This window comes from Gorilla gorilla, chromosome 2 (genome assembly GCF_029281585.2).
Source record: "Gorilla gorilla gorilla isolate KB3781 chromosome 2, NHGRI_mGorGor1-v2.1_pri, whole genome shotgun sequence".
Lineage (NCBI taxonomy): Eukaryota > Metazoa > Chordata > Mammalia > Primates > Hominidae > Gorilla > Gorilla gorilla.
Window position 1 is genome coordinate 183,976,073 of NC_086017.1, and position 14,767 is coordinate 183,990,839.

The following is a 14,767-nucleotide window of genomic DNA, read 5'->3' on the forward strand; positions in this document are numbered from 1 at the left end:
AAACTTGACTATCTTGTCAAATTTGTGTTGCATAGCTTAAGGGGCAGAGAAAATACAATATAAAGGATCTAGAGGAAAAAAACAACTTAATGAGACAACTTAACTGATGTCAGACATACCATGTATGACTATCTTTATAAGAGTTGGGAAAGTATATTATTAGTTTTATAAGTTCAATTTTGCATTTATATTGTTTTCTGTATTTGTAGGTGGCCTGTGAATGATTCTTAATGAATATACATGATTATAGATGTATACTATAAGCATTATTGCGTAGACCTGATATACCTTTGTCCATTTTGAAAGATCAAGGCAGTGAAAGAGGTATCAATGGTTATTTTATAAGCTCTTTAACTAAACAAGAAAAATCTGAACAAAAGTCAAGTCAAACTTGCTGAGAATATTTATTGCTGCCAGTTGAGATTAATGAAACATAGAGTGTCTTTGGTAAAGATGAACTGAGGGGAATACCACCTCTTTCTTTTGGTGACAAGCTTTTGTTATCCAGCTTCACAGTACTAGGTGGGCATTGGAGTGGATGCCCTTGCCTCTTCTTCTGGGATATCTTAGTGGTAGTGCCTGCTCCCTAATGACTAGCTTTGCTGAACAGTTTGAAGTCGCTTCATTTTTGTTTTTTGCCTTCGAGCAGTTCTCAGTTTTTTAGTTTTTAAGAAACTGTCCTCTAATTGGTATAGAAAATCTTCAATTTGTCCAACCTAGAAGAAATAAACAGATGCAACAAGATTTGTTGTTGTTTTCCTGGGTTTTGTATACTTATAAAAATGGTGACGTATTTAAAATAAATGGCACATACAAATCCATGTTGGAACAGAACTGGCAGAAACAGAAATGATTACACATAAAAGCCTTCTTCTCTTTCCATTACAGGTCTCCCTGTTTTACTAACTTAACACAAAGCAGAAGTGCAGGAGTTTGCCTTATCACTTGGTCCAAGGTATTGGGAATGGAAATGGGGATTACTGTCACCATGCAGTTTTTAATGGTCAGTAAAACCAGGGATTTCAAAGGAAAGTGAATGGTAAAATATTAATCCATGGCAAGCCTTTTCTCCATCTCCTTTATCAACAATAAGAGTGAAAACAAACAAACAAACTTACCTCCTTCAAAGCCAGAGATTCTAGCATTTAGATGCTCCTAACCAACATGGGAGAAAAATGAGCATTTGTATAGTCTTGGCAAGAATCATGTCTCCTTTCAATCAAAATTCTGAAAGAATGCATTTTCTTAAAAAATGCCACACTCCAGGGAATAAGGTAAAATAATGTTATACACAACAATTCTTGAAAAAGAATTAGTCTTTCTTCAAAGAAAACTTACAATTATTCAATGGCAGTTGATAGAATGTAGTACACTGTTTGTCAGAAAAAACTATAGAATAAAAGTTTACACATATGCTGAATTGAGTTCTCATGAAAGTCAGTAGATATACAATTCATACTTAACCCTGACTCCTAGGACCTGCATATTGTATTAGCCTAACATTACTCACTGAAGAGCTCATTGTCATAAAGTTAACTCAAAGCTAGAGCACTTACTATTCAAGGTACATGAACGTATCATCTACTTAAGATAAAAGCACTTACAACTTCAATTTTCCAATTTTGAGTTCCACTTTTAAATTGCTTGATTTATCATTCAGAGTAATATCCAAAGGATAATTCAGATTGTCAAAAAGAGAATAATAAATGGTAGCACTCATCCATATGTTATGCTTAGGTCTCATATCATACCAGTGACATAAACGGTCCACTGTTGTTTTTTTTTAAGAAAACAAGATAAATTATTTATATGAAAACTATTCTTTTTGAAACCCTTGTAAAAACTATTTCAGGTACATTTTTTAAAAAGCACATTGTTTTTTATGATGTCTGATCATTGCAGGACACATAAAAATAATTTGACAGAATATTTTTGGATTCCTCCATGAAGTTAATGCATTATTCTATGTATTCCATATATAAATACATATATATAATATGTGTATATATATATACACGCACACACATACACATATACACTATCTGATTTTCACCAAAATAAGACATTAAAAAATTAACATGGAGCACAGTCAGTGCAAATATAATGGATGGCAGCTTACCATTACTTCAATAGTTGAGTTGATGATTCATTCACATTATTTGTATTGACAATGTATCATTTAAATCAAAGTTCTTTACAATAAGAATATTTGCAATTAGCCCAAATATAATTTTAAATTACAATTCTAATGCAGCAAAAAGCTTCCTTCAATAAGACAGTGAAATAATTGTTTTTAAATATCCATTAGGTATCTGCTGTCTTTTAAAAACAATTGTGTTCATTAAGAGCAGTACTGAGTAACGGGGTTGCATTTTATTTTAAAAAGACAAGAAACACAAGATATGTCACTGGAATAAAAGAATTCTGCTGAATTAACTGGGCAGGTCCAGAGCACATACTATGTGCGTGCTGTATCTGGCCTGTATGTTCACCTCCTACCCGGCCTGTCTCCCTCCTGTGCTTTAATCCATCTCATAATGATGCTGGAATGAACTTTTAAACAGATAAATCTGATCTCACATCTTTCCCTTGCTTAATTATATTAAATGGATTTCTAAACCCTTAACATGGTCTATACACCTCTACACCTGGGTTATCAGGTTTCACTTGTATCTCTGGTGCTGTCTAACATCAATCCATCTGCTTTAGCCATGTGGGACATCTCTCAATTATCTGAGCACAGCCATGCATTGTTCTATGCCCCCTCCATCTTCCTAATGGAACGTGTCCGTTAGAACACTTACATATCCTCTAGATTTCAGGTCAAACATCAATGCTTCAGGGAAGTCTTCCTTCAGAACCCAGGCCAAGTTGGTTGTCTCAGCAACATTTTTTCATCTCTTTAGATATTGTAATTTTTAAACTTAATTGTTTATAATGATTTATATAACATCTGTCTTCTCATCTGGACTTTCAGCTCCATAAGGCAGGGACCAGGTCCATGTTGTCCACTATTTCCAAAACCTAGGATATTGTAGAACCTCAGTAATCCTACTCTCTGATAAAAGACTTGAAGAGTTTCACAAAACCATGTGTTTTTCCATATTTAAGTCATGCCTGGAATGAGGGATATCAGAAGGCATTCTTTTCTTCTATAAATTAAATAAACATTACTTTCTCTTGTCACCATTCTTTTACCATTGTTTAGCTTTGAGACTGTCTTGCCTGTGTACTTGAAACAGCCAGGAGTAGAAAGGGCACTGGATGAGGAGTCAGTAGGAATGTTGAATTCTGCTCTCGGGTTGGCTTCTAACACTGCTCTGTGACCCCAGGGAAATTACTTGGCCTTTCTGAACTTCAGTTTTCACCAACAGTTGGTATTAAAAGAGGGTTGGCCTGGATAATTTCCAAAGACACATCTGGTCATAAAATTCCATGACTTACACTCACATCAGAGCCAAGTAGTCCAGTCCTAAAACTGAGTACTCATATTTTCAAATCAGAGGTTATTCCCTTAGATTACACCATTAGATAAATGACACGATATGCAGCAAAGTAAGTCAATTTTAGCTTCTATACTTACTGACGTGTAGGAGAGCTGCAACATGTTTTTTAGAAAAGCTGGTTCTTTATTTTCTTTTTTTTATGTCAAGGAAAGAAAAATGCTGGTTAAAGAGAAAATAGATTCATATAACTAGAAGAACAGATTGCAAATGATAGAAATTTCTGTAAAGCCCTTAGGAAAATAAAACACAAAGAAATATGTAAGTACACAAGAAAGGACACAGTTTTTGAAGCAGAGGCTTTATTAGACTCTCTTTGGTACAGAATCTACTTGCTTAACTGTATCAGATAGGCTACTTTGTCATTCTGGGTCTAATTTTCCCCTTTGAAAAATGGGCAGATAACTTTTTTTGTGTATATATGCGCCAATGCAGACTTGACATTACAGTGATATGGACATTAGACCAAATGAGCTTGTAGAGAATTTTAGGATGTCTGATGATTGAGGGGAATGAAATATCTCAGTAGGAGGGCAGGTTCTGACCCATCATATGACTGTTGGTCATAACCCATATCAAAGAGTAAGGAAATTGTCATCAGTCAGTTTCTCAACACCTTTTAATTCACACTTAAACACTACTATTATGGGTTGAATTGTGTCCCCCTCTAAATTTATATGTTAAAGTCATAAGCCCCAGTACTTTAGAATGTGGCCTTATCTGGAGATAGGGTATTTACATAGCTAATCAAGTTAAAATGAGGTCCTTAGGTGGGCCCTAATCCAAAATGACTGGTGTCATTATAAAACAGGGAAATTTGGAGACAGATGCACACACAGGAAGAATACCATGTGAAGAGGAAGGCAGAGATTGGGGTGATGCCCCCACAAGCCAAGGTACGATAAAGAATGCCAGCAAATCACCAGAAACTAGGGGAATGGCAGGGAACAGTTTCTTCTGCACAGCCCTCAGAGGGACCCAACCTTGAAGACACTGATTTCAGGCTCTTACGCTCCAGAATTGTGAAATAATACATTTCTGTTGTTTAAGCCCCTCAGTTTGTGGTACTTTGCTATGGCAGCCCTGGCATCTGAATATAACTACTAAGCCATAAAGTGAAGGGAAGAGCAATTAAGTTATAATTTTCCCCTCAAACATGACTTTGATCCTTTCCAAAATTATCATTTCCCACCGATGTTCCCTACTTGGTTGGTGCCCCCTGGCACAGGCTTAGTGTATACCTTGGGAACCAGGCTTCTCTCTTGACAGTAATGGCCGTGAGAAGAAGTTGATCTCAAACATGAATGAACAAGTAAATTATACTGAGAAGGAAGATGCTGGGCTTGAATTTAGGCTTCCTATTAAATTTCATGTAGCCTGAATCAAGGAGAGAGGATTAGGTGTGTTTATATGGGTTTGCTTGCACATGTTCATGCCTTAGGAATTGAGGGCTCAAATAATGTTTTTTTTAATTAAAGCTTTAAAAGATTTTTTTAAAGAAGAAAGTTGAGGAAATAGGAATAAAATTAGTCAGGAATAAATATCAGGTTTATATGACTGTAGTGGTAGTTACAGAATGGGAATGTGTTTTCAGTGATTAGAGTTTGGACCAAAATCCTCTCGGCAAAACAGACATTTCACTCCGCCACAGTGGATTTGATAACATTAGTTTCTTTGCTCTGTTCCAGATTTATTTCCAGACCAAAAGCTTTTAAATATTTATCATCCAAAATGGCTTGAATTTTAATTCTTATTAGAATTATAATTGTTTTCAAATAGGCTTGAAATTAATTTCTAAAATAAACTTAAGTTTCTGAAACGGAGTTGTTTCTACTATTCATAATATAGCAGTTTCCTTTAGCTTTTGGCTAGTATTCAAACAGACAGACAAGCCCCTAAGTTTTTCCTTTTTCATTTAGTGAATTTGGTATATTATTTAGTATTTTAGTCATAAGAGTGTAACAAAAATCTGGGGTACCTACCCCTGAGATTTTACAAAACGTGCAAAAAAAAAAAAGCCAAACTATATCACCAACTCTTGAAAATACCCCTAATGATAACACTTTTCAGTATATTTAATATAGAGTTAGAAAACTATTATGAAATTTTGCTATCACATAGTCCAGGAAACTATGTGTTATGGTCTGAATGTCTCTGTCCTCCCAAATTCATATGTTGAAATTCTAACTCCCAAAGTGATAGTATTAGAATGTAAGATCTTTGGGAGGCGATTAGGTCACAAGAATGGAGCTCTCGTGAATGGCATTAGTGCCCTTATGAAAAGAGGCCCAAGGGAACTTGTTTGCTCTGTCCACCATGTGAAGACACAGCTAGAATGCACCATCTATGAACCAGAAAAGGGGCCTTCAATGGACACTGAGTCTGCCACTGCCTTGATTTTCCAGCCTCTGGAATGATAAGAAATACATTTCTGTTGTTCATAAGCTACCCAGGCTATGGCATTTTGTTATAACAGCCTGAACAGGCTATGGTACCATGTATCATAGTTAAAAAAAATTAATTTTGGTAAGATTTATCTGAAGGTTTGAATATATATTATTAAATTAAACTTTTATGTTGGGATAATTGAGGATTCACACACATCAGTAAAAAGAAACTCAACAAGACTCAGCATATTTTTTACCCAGTGTCCATCAATGGTAATATCTTGCAAAACTGTAGAATTCTACAGCCAGGATACTGACATTGATACAGTCAAGATACGGAACAGTTCCATTACCACAAAGATCTCTCATGTTACCTTTTTATAACTATCTGTTTTCCTCCTGGTCCCTAACCTCTTCTTAAGCCCTGACAACCACTAATAAACTAATAAGTTTTTTTTTCTTTTCTTTTCTTTTTTTTTTGAGACAAGAGTCTTGCTGTGTCACCCAAGCCGGAGTGCAGTGGTGTGGTCTTGGCTCACAGTAACCTCTGCCTCTTGGATTCAGGTGATTCTCTTGCCTCAGCATCCCGAGTAGCTGTGATTACAGGCATGTGCCACCACAGTAGGCTAATTTTTGTATTTTTGGTAGAGACAGGGTTTCACCATATTGCTCAGGCTGGTCTCGAACTCCTGGCCTCAAGTTTTCTGCTTGCGTCAGCCTCCCAAAGGGCTGGGATTAGAAGTGAGCCACCGTGCCTGGCCATAGGTTCTTCATTTATATAATTTTGTTATTGCAAGAAGGTTATCTAAATGGAATCATATAGTATATAACTTCACACTTCTATGGAGATTTATTCAGGTTGTTGTATCAATAGTTTATTTCTTTTTATCACTAACTAATGTTCCATGGTATGAATTTACCAGTTTGTTTAACCATTCATTAGTTAGATTATTTCCAGTTTGGGGTTATTGTAAAATAAGTTACAATAATTTGGGCTATTGTAAAATAAGTTATAAACATTTGTATACAGGTCTTTGTTTGAACGTAAGTCTTTATTTTTCTGGGATAAAAGCCCAGGAGGGCAATTTCTAGGTTATATGGTAGCTGCATATTTAATTTTTTTTTTTTCAGTAGTGCTGATTGGTTGGATTGGAAATGAAATCAAAGGGAGTCAAAGCTGTCTTGTGCTGAGTCAGTTCTGGGTGGAGGTTACAAGGTCAGATGAGCCAGTTTATCTGTCTGGGTGGTACCAGCTGATCCATCAAGTGCAGGGTCTGCCAAATATCTCAAGCACTGATCTTAGGCTTTATAATAGTGATGTTATCCCCAGGTTATATTTAGTTTTATTTATTTATTTATTTTATTTATTTTTGAGACAGAGTCTCGCTCTGTCACCCAGGCTGGAGTGCAGTGGCGCGATCTCGGCTCACTGCAAGCTCCGCCCCCCGGGTTCACGCCATTCTTCTGCCTCAGCCTCCCGAGTAGCTGGGACTATAGGTGCCTGCCACCACGCCTGGCTAATTTTCTGTATTTTTTAGTAGAGATGGAGTTTCACCGTGTTAGCCAGGGTGGTCTTGATCTCCTGACTTCGTGATCCGCCTGCCTTGGCCTCCCAAAGTGCTGGGATTACAGTCGTGAGCCACCGTGCCCGAAACTGCCGTATTATTTTCCACAGTGGTTGTACCATTTTACATCCCATTAGTAACGTATGAGTGATCTAATTTCTCTGTGTCCTTACCAGCATTTAGTATTGTCATTATTGCTCATTTTAGCCATTTTAATAGGTGTGTATTGACATCTCATTGTGGTTTTAATTTGCATTTCCCTAATGGCTAGTGATGTTGAACATGCTTTAACATGCTCAATTGTCATTCACTCTGGTAAATGTCTGTTCATATCTTTGTCATTTTCAAATTGGATTGGCTTTTTTTTTTACTCCTGAATTTTGAGAGCTCTTTATAGAATCTGTATATAGTCTTTTGTTGGATGTAGGGTTTGCAAGTATTTTCTCTCATGCTGAGCTTTTTTTCATCCTTTTTTTTTTTTTTTTAACAGAGTCCTTCCACAGGTAAAGTTTTTAATTTTGGTGAAGTCTAATTTATAAACTTTTACGGATTGTGCTTTTGGTGTCAAGTCTGAGAAGTTTGCATAGACCAAAATCCTGTAGATTTTTTCCTATTCTTTTGTAGAAGTTTTATAGTTTTACATTTTGCATTTAAGTCTATGACCTAATTTGAGTTAATTTTTGTATGAAGTGTAAGGATTAGGTCAAGGCTGTGTTTTAGTTTTCTTTTATTTTTGGTCTACAGATGTGTAAATGTTCCAGCATCATTTGTTGAAAATGCTATTTTTCTTCCACTGAATTGCTTTTACTCCTTTATAAAAACAATCAGCACAGGATATATCGGTTTATTTCTGGGTTCTCTATTCTGTTCCATTGAGCTTTGTGTTAATCCCTCCATCAGTATACAAATTCTTGATTACTGTAGCTATATAAACAGTCTTGTATTTCAAATTTGAGAGTTTGATGTCTGTATTATGTGAGGTCTTTCAATCCATAAACACAGTATATCTCTCCATTTATTTAGATCTTTGATTTCATCACTGTTTTGTAATTTTAGGCATACAATTCATGTAGATGTTTTGCTAGATTCACACCAAAGTATTTCATTTATTTGAGCAATTGTAAATAATACTGTCTTAAATTTTAGTGTCCCTGATCATTGCTGTTATATAAAAATACAACTGAGTTTTGTACATTTGCCTTGTATCTTGCAACCTTGCTGAACTCATTTTTTTGGGGGGATTTCTATGTAGACAATTATGTTATCTGCAAATAGGGAAGGCCAGATTTATTTCTTCCTTTCTGTTTTACATGCCTTTTCTTTCCTTCTTGTGCCTTAATGCAGTGGTTAGAATTTCCAGCACTATGTTGAATAAGAGTGGTGAAAGCTAATATCCTTTCCTTGTTCTTGATTTTAGAGGGAAAGATTTTATTCTTTCACTATTAAGTGTATTTAACTACAGAATTTTTGGAGATGCTCTTTAACAATTTGAGGAGGTTCCTCTTTATCCCTAGTTTTCTGAGTATTTTTTAAATCATAAATGAGTGTCAATTTTGTCCAATGCTTTTTCTGCATCAATTGATATAATCTTGTAATTTTTCTTCTGTAATCTGTTTATATGGTAGATTACACTGATTTTGAAATATTCAAACATTCTTGCATCTATGGGATAAATTCCACTTAGTGATGATATATAATTTTTAAACATATTGCTAAATTCTATTTGTTAATAATGTTAAGATTTTTGCCTCTATATTCAAGAGAGATTGGTTTGTAGATTTTTTGGGTACTATTTTTGTCCCATTTGGTACTGGGATAATACTAGATTTATAACATGAATTGGGAAGGGTTTGCTACTCTTGTATTCTCTGAAAGAAATTGTGCAGAGTTGGTGTTAATTCTTTAAATGTGTGGTAGAATCATCCAGTGAAAATGTCTGGGCTTGGAGATGTCTGGGGAGTTTATAATTATGAATAGTTATAGGGTTAAAGGAACTATTTTATATTGGGTGAGTGGTGGTAGCATGTTTTTTGAGGAATTGGTATATTTATCAAAGTTGTCAAATTTATATATGTAGAATTGTTCTAAGATTCTCTTATTATCCTTTTACTGTCTGCAGCATCTGTAGTGATGTTCCATTTCATTCCTGGTATTGGTGATTTGTGTCTTCTCCCTTTTTTATTTGTTAGTCTTGCTAGATATTTTTTTTAAATTTTACTAACCTGTTCAAAGAACCAGCTCTTTGTGGCATTGATTTTCTTTATTTTTCTGTTTTCATTTCCATTGATTTCTAGTTTAATCCTTATTGTTTTCTTCCTTCTGCTCGCTTTGTTTATTTTGTCCTTCTTTTTCTAGGTTTTTGAACTCGGACTTCAGTTATTGATTTGAGATAGCTTCTTCTTTTATAATGTATGCATTTAGTGCTATACATTTTTCTCTCATTGCTATTTTACCTGTATCCCACAAATTTTGATATATTTTCATTTTTATTTAGTTCAATATATTCTTACATTTCCTTTGAGACTCCTTTTTTGATCCATGAACTATCCAAGTATTTGCAGATTTTTCTGTTATTGACTTCTAGTTTGAGTCCATTGCAGTTGTGGAACACATTCTTTATGATTTCAGTTTTTAGAAATTTGTTTAAGTTTGTTATGATCCAGAATAGCATCTATTTTGGTGCATGTTCCATGGGCACATAAACGTTGATTAGATTCTGATTCTTGATAGTGTTATTAAGTTATTGCATATTCTTGTTGATTTTCTATTTAGTTGTTCTATCAATTGTTGAGAAAGGGCAGTTGAAATCTCCAACTATAATTGTGGACATGTCTATTTTTTCTTTTAGTCCCATCAGTTTTTGCTTCATATATTTTGCAGACCCTCTTGTTTGTGCATACACTTAGAATCGCTTTGTCTTTTTGGTGGATTAATAATTTTATTGTTATAGAATATCATATCCCTCCCTGTCTCTGGTAACTATTTTTGCTTGAAGTCTCCTTTGTCTGATATTAATATAAGCACTATTGCTTCCCTTTTGTTAATGTTTACATGATATTTCTTTTTACATTCTTTAACTCTTAAGCTTTCTACATCATCATATTTGAAGTGAGTTTGTAGACAGAATATTTGGGTCATATTCTGAAGTCTATTTTGCCAGTCTCTGTCTTTTAATTAGTGTATTTAGGCCACTTAAATTTAGTGTAATTATTGGTATGTTAGACCTTAGTCTGCCATTTTATTTTTTATTTTCTTTGGTTGTTGCTTCTGTTTCACCCCCCCTACCTTTTTGAGGTTAAACATTTTTTAGAATTCCATTTTGACATAACTAGAGTTTTTGATATATCTTTTTGTATGGCTTTTAAAGTATTTGCTCTAGATATTACATGTGTGTGTACGTAAAATATGTGTGTGTGTTCATTTTAAATTTGAAGTATAGAATCGTTGCTTTCTTTGTCTCTTCACCCTCTCCCATTTTTAATTATCTTAAATCCTTTATATAAATTGAGAACTACATTAAACAATGTTATTATTTTTGTTTCCCCCACCAAACATGATGAAGAGGAGAAGAAAAGTGTATTATTTTTAGTCATACTTTTGCTTACTGTGTTCTCTCAGCCTTTTTGATATTTCTAGGCCTTTCTTTTGATTCCTTTCTATTCAGAAAACTTTCTTAAGCTATTCTTTTTGGGTAGGTTTGCTGATGATGAATTCTCTCAGTTTTCCTTCATCTGAGAATGTCTTAATTTCTTCCTTATTCCTGAAAGATGTTTGCATTGGGTTGGCAATTCTTTTCTTTTAGTGCTTGAAAAATATTATGCCACTTACTATTGGCCTCCATAGTTTCTAATGAGAAAGCCATTGCCATTTATTTTTTCATATAGATAATGCATCATTTCCCTCTTGCTGCTTTTAAGATGTTTTTGCCTTTAGTCTTCAGAAGTTTGACTATGGTGTATCCTGGTATAAATTTCTTTGGGCTTATCCTAGTTGATATCCACTCAACTTCTTAAATTTATAATTTTGTCTTTTGCCAAATTTGGGAAGTTTTCAGCCACTATTTCTTTGAGAACTTTTTTCATCCTGCCCACTCTTATTCTTACTCTGAAACTCTGATGTCATGAATATTAAATCTGTTATTACAGTCTTACAGAATCCAGAGGCTTTTTTTTACAGTTTATTTTTTCTTTGTTGTTAAGAATAGGTAATTTTTTTTTTTTTTTTTTTTTTTTTTTTTTTTGGTGGAGTCTCACACTGTTGCCCGGGCTGGAGTGCAATGGCATGATCTTGGCTCACTGCAACATCCGCCTCCCGGGTTCAAGTGATTCTCCTGCCTCAGCCTCCTGAGTAGCTGGGATTATAGGCACATGCCACCACGCCCAGCTAATTTTTTGTATTTTTAGTAGAGATGGGGGTTTCACTATATTGGCCAGGCTGGTCTCGAACTCCTGACCTCATGATCTGCCCACCTCTTCCTCCCAAAGTGCTGGGATTCAGGCATGAGGCACCGTGCCCGGCCTAAAATTGGGTAATTTTTATTGTACTGTCTTTCTTTCACTGATTATTTCCTCTGTCCCTTTCATTCTGCTGTTGAGTCCATCCAATAAATTTTTTGTTACAGTTATTTTATTTTTTCAGTTCTAAAATTTCTATTTAGTTTTTCTTTATATTTTCTCTTTGTTGATACTTTCTGTTATTTGCTGTGACTGTTTTTTTCACTTAAATGTGTTTGTAATTGCTCATTAAATCATTTTTATAATGCCTGCTTTAAAACATCAGATAATTCTTCTTTTTTTGAGACAGAGTCTCACTCTATTGCCCAGGCTGGAGTGCAATCGCATGATCCCGCATCACTGCAACCTCTACCTCCCGGGTTCAAGTGATTCTCCTGCCTCAGCCTCCTGAATAGCTGGGACTACAGGCGTGTGCCATCATGCCTTGCTAATTTTTGTATTTTTAGTAGAGATGGAGTTTTGCCATGATGGCCAGGCTGGTCTCAAACTCCTGGTCTCAAGTGATCCACCTGCCTTGGCCTCCCAAATTGTTGAGATTACAGGCATGAACCATTGCACCTGGCCTAAAATGTCAATAATTCTAATATATCTGACATCTCTGTTTTGGCAGTCATTGATTGTCTTTCTTCATTCAGTTTGAGATCTTTCCGGTTTTTGGTATGATGAGTGATCTTTGAAATCTGGACATTTTGGGTATTTTATTATGAGGGAACTGCCTTGTTACTTCCACATGGAAACAGAGGTTCAGGTTCCTAATTCACCCTCCATAACACCTGACAGAGAGGCTTCTCATTACTTCTGGGTGGCGATGGGAGTTCAAGCTCCTCACTGGGTTTCCACTGATACCTTCGTGGCTTGGAGGGTAGGAATATCTTATCACTGTTTCCCACGTGGCCTTCACTGACACAACATTGTGGGAGAAGACTCACTACCATTGCTGGGTGCTAAAAATCCTGACTTTCTACCAGGTCTCCTCCAACACCATACCAGCAAGGATGGGGAAGGAAAAGGGGAGATTTACTTCCTACTGGGGATAAAAGTCCAGACTCCCTACCTGTTCTTCTCTGACACTACCCTGTTAGGGTAGGAAGATTGGGATACCTTGTGTTTTTGTTTTTGAGAGACGGAGTCTTGCTCTGTCACCCAGGCTGGAGTGCAGTAGCATGATCTCAGCTCACTGAAACCTCTGCCTCCCGGGTTCAAGTGATTCTCCTGCCTCAGCTTTCCAAGTAGCTGGGACTACAGGCATGTGCCACCACACCCAGCTAATTTTTGTATTTTTTTAGTAGAGATGGGGTTTCACTCTATGTTGGCCAGGCTGGCCTCGAACTCCTGACCTCAGGTGAACTGCCCACCTCGGCCTCCCAAAGTGCTGGGATTATAGGCATGAGCCACCATGCCCAGCCATGTCTAGGGATTTTAATTGTATGTAATGGGGTGAATGGGGGAAAGCAAATCTACTCTATATTCTTCAAAGTAGAAGTACTCTATCATAGGTTTTTAAAAAATGATTTTGACCCCTGTGCCTTAGGAAGATGTGCTTTCATTTCTTGAATCAGTTTGACCAGTTGCTTCTAAATAGCTTTATTAATATGATAAAGTGAATCACCTATTGTAAAGCTGAAGGAGCCTTCTTTCCTTAAGAGGTCTTTGGGAGTTAAAAGCCTTTCAAATTTCTTGTAATAAGAGATAGGTCTTACTTTATTCTACATCTAAGTTAGGATCTCTCCAACATATGTCCTCACTCATCTTCTCACCAGCCCTCTCATGTTCCTCTCCAGAGTCTATTCTCCAGCAGAAAGTCATTTTGGTAGAGTACACATTAGTTTAATTCAATTTTGATGATGCTGAGACACATGGGTATATTTTGCTGTGGAATTTGTGTGTGTTTTAGATTCCAGTCTTGTCCCCTTCTCCACAGGTATCATTTTAAGAAAATCATAATCAGAAGGATAAATGATCCATGTCTTCCTTTAGAGCTGCATGTAAAGGTACTTTTATTTTTGCCCTTCTCCCAGAGATGAAAGGTATAATGAATACACTATAAATGACTGAATGAGCTACAAGTCAATTGCTCTGAACTCTGTATTAATCCCACTTTCAATACAGAATGGAAGATGTCCTATGGTTCATTTAGCTACCAAGTGGTATAAGCTGTTATTCTGTTATTCTCCAGAATTATAAAGGATTGCAAAACTTAATGTATAAAAGACAGGCAATAAAATGCTGGACTGCCAAGCAAAGAAGACACTTTTAGTAATTTAAAGGAAGCAATGTATAGAAGGAACTACAAACTTACTCTTCAGTTCAACATGCAATTGAGATATATGTTTCCACTCCTCTCACCAGAATATTACACTGAAATTTGGAAAGATGTATTTTGTAAACTTTTGCAAAGATAAAACTCCTCTAATAGATTTGGACTAATATGAGCATTTCCAATTTCTGTTTTAGTCACTTCCATAAATTAGCTCATAAGTGGATCAGGCAGAGAAAGTGCTCAGGAAGTGGAGGTGGTAGACTTTGTGTTGGTCCACTTCCAGCCTCAAGACCCCCTGTGCTGTGATGGTAAAACTTCAAGGGGTTATGGCAATATATGCTTATAAAATTGTGTTTTCACTGAAAGCCTGATGCATTTCTGGATGATAATTCAGATTATTCACTAGAGAGTGACCCTCAGGGCAACAGTAAGTATACTGCAGAAATGTCTAGATTTCTAAGCTGTTTCCTTGAAGTTCTGAAGTTGCAGAAAGAGGGAAAATAGTGAGCTATCAAAGCAAACCTTAACATGATATGTC

At 35.8% G+C, this 14,767-nt stretch overlaps 1 protein-coding gene across 1 annotated transcript in view; it reads right to left on the reverse strand.

Moving 5' to 3' along the window:
- Nucleotides 1-380: 380 nt before the first annotated feature.
- SPATA16 (spermatogenesis associated 16) overlaps nucleotides 381-14,767 on the reverse strand; it is a 251,553-nt gene continuing 237,166 nt past the window's right edge. The window contains exon 11 of the mRNA XM_004038022.5: nucleotides 381-716. Within this exon, the coding sequence (XP_004038070.4) occupies nucleotides 594-716 (123 nt within the window). The 3' untranslated portion in view covers nucleotides 381-593. The remainder of the gene's footprint in view (nucleotides 717-14,767) is intronic.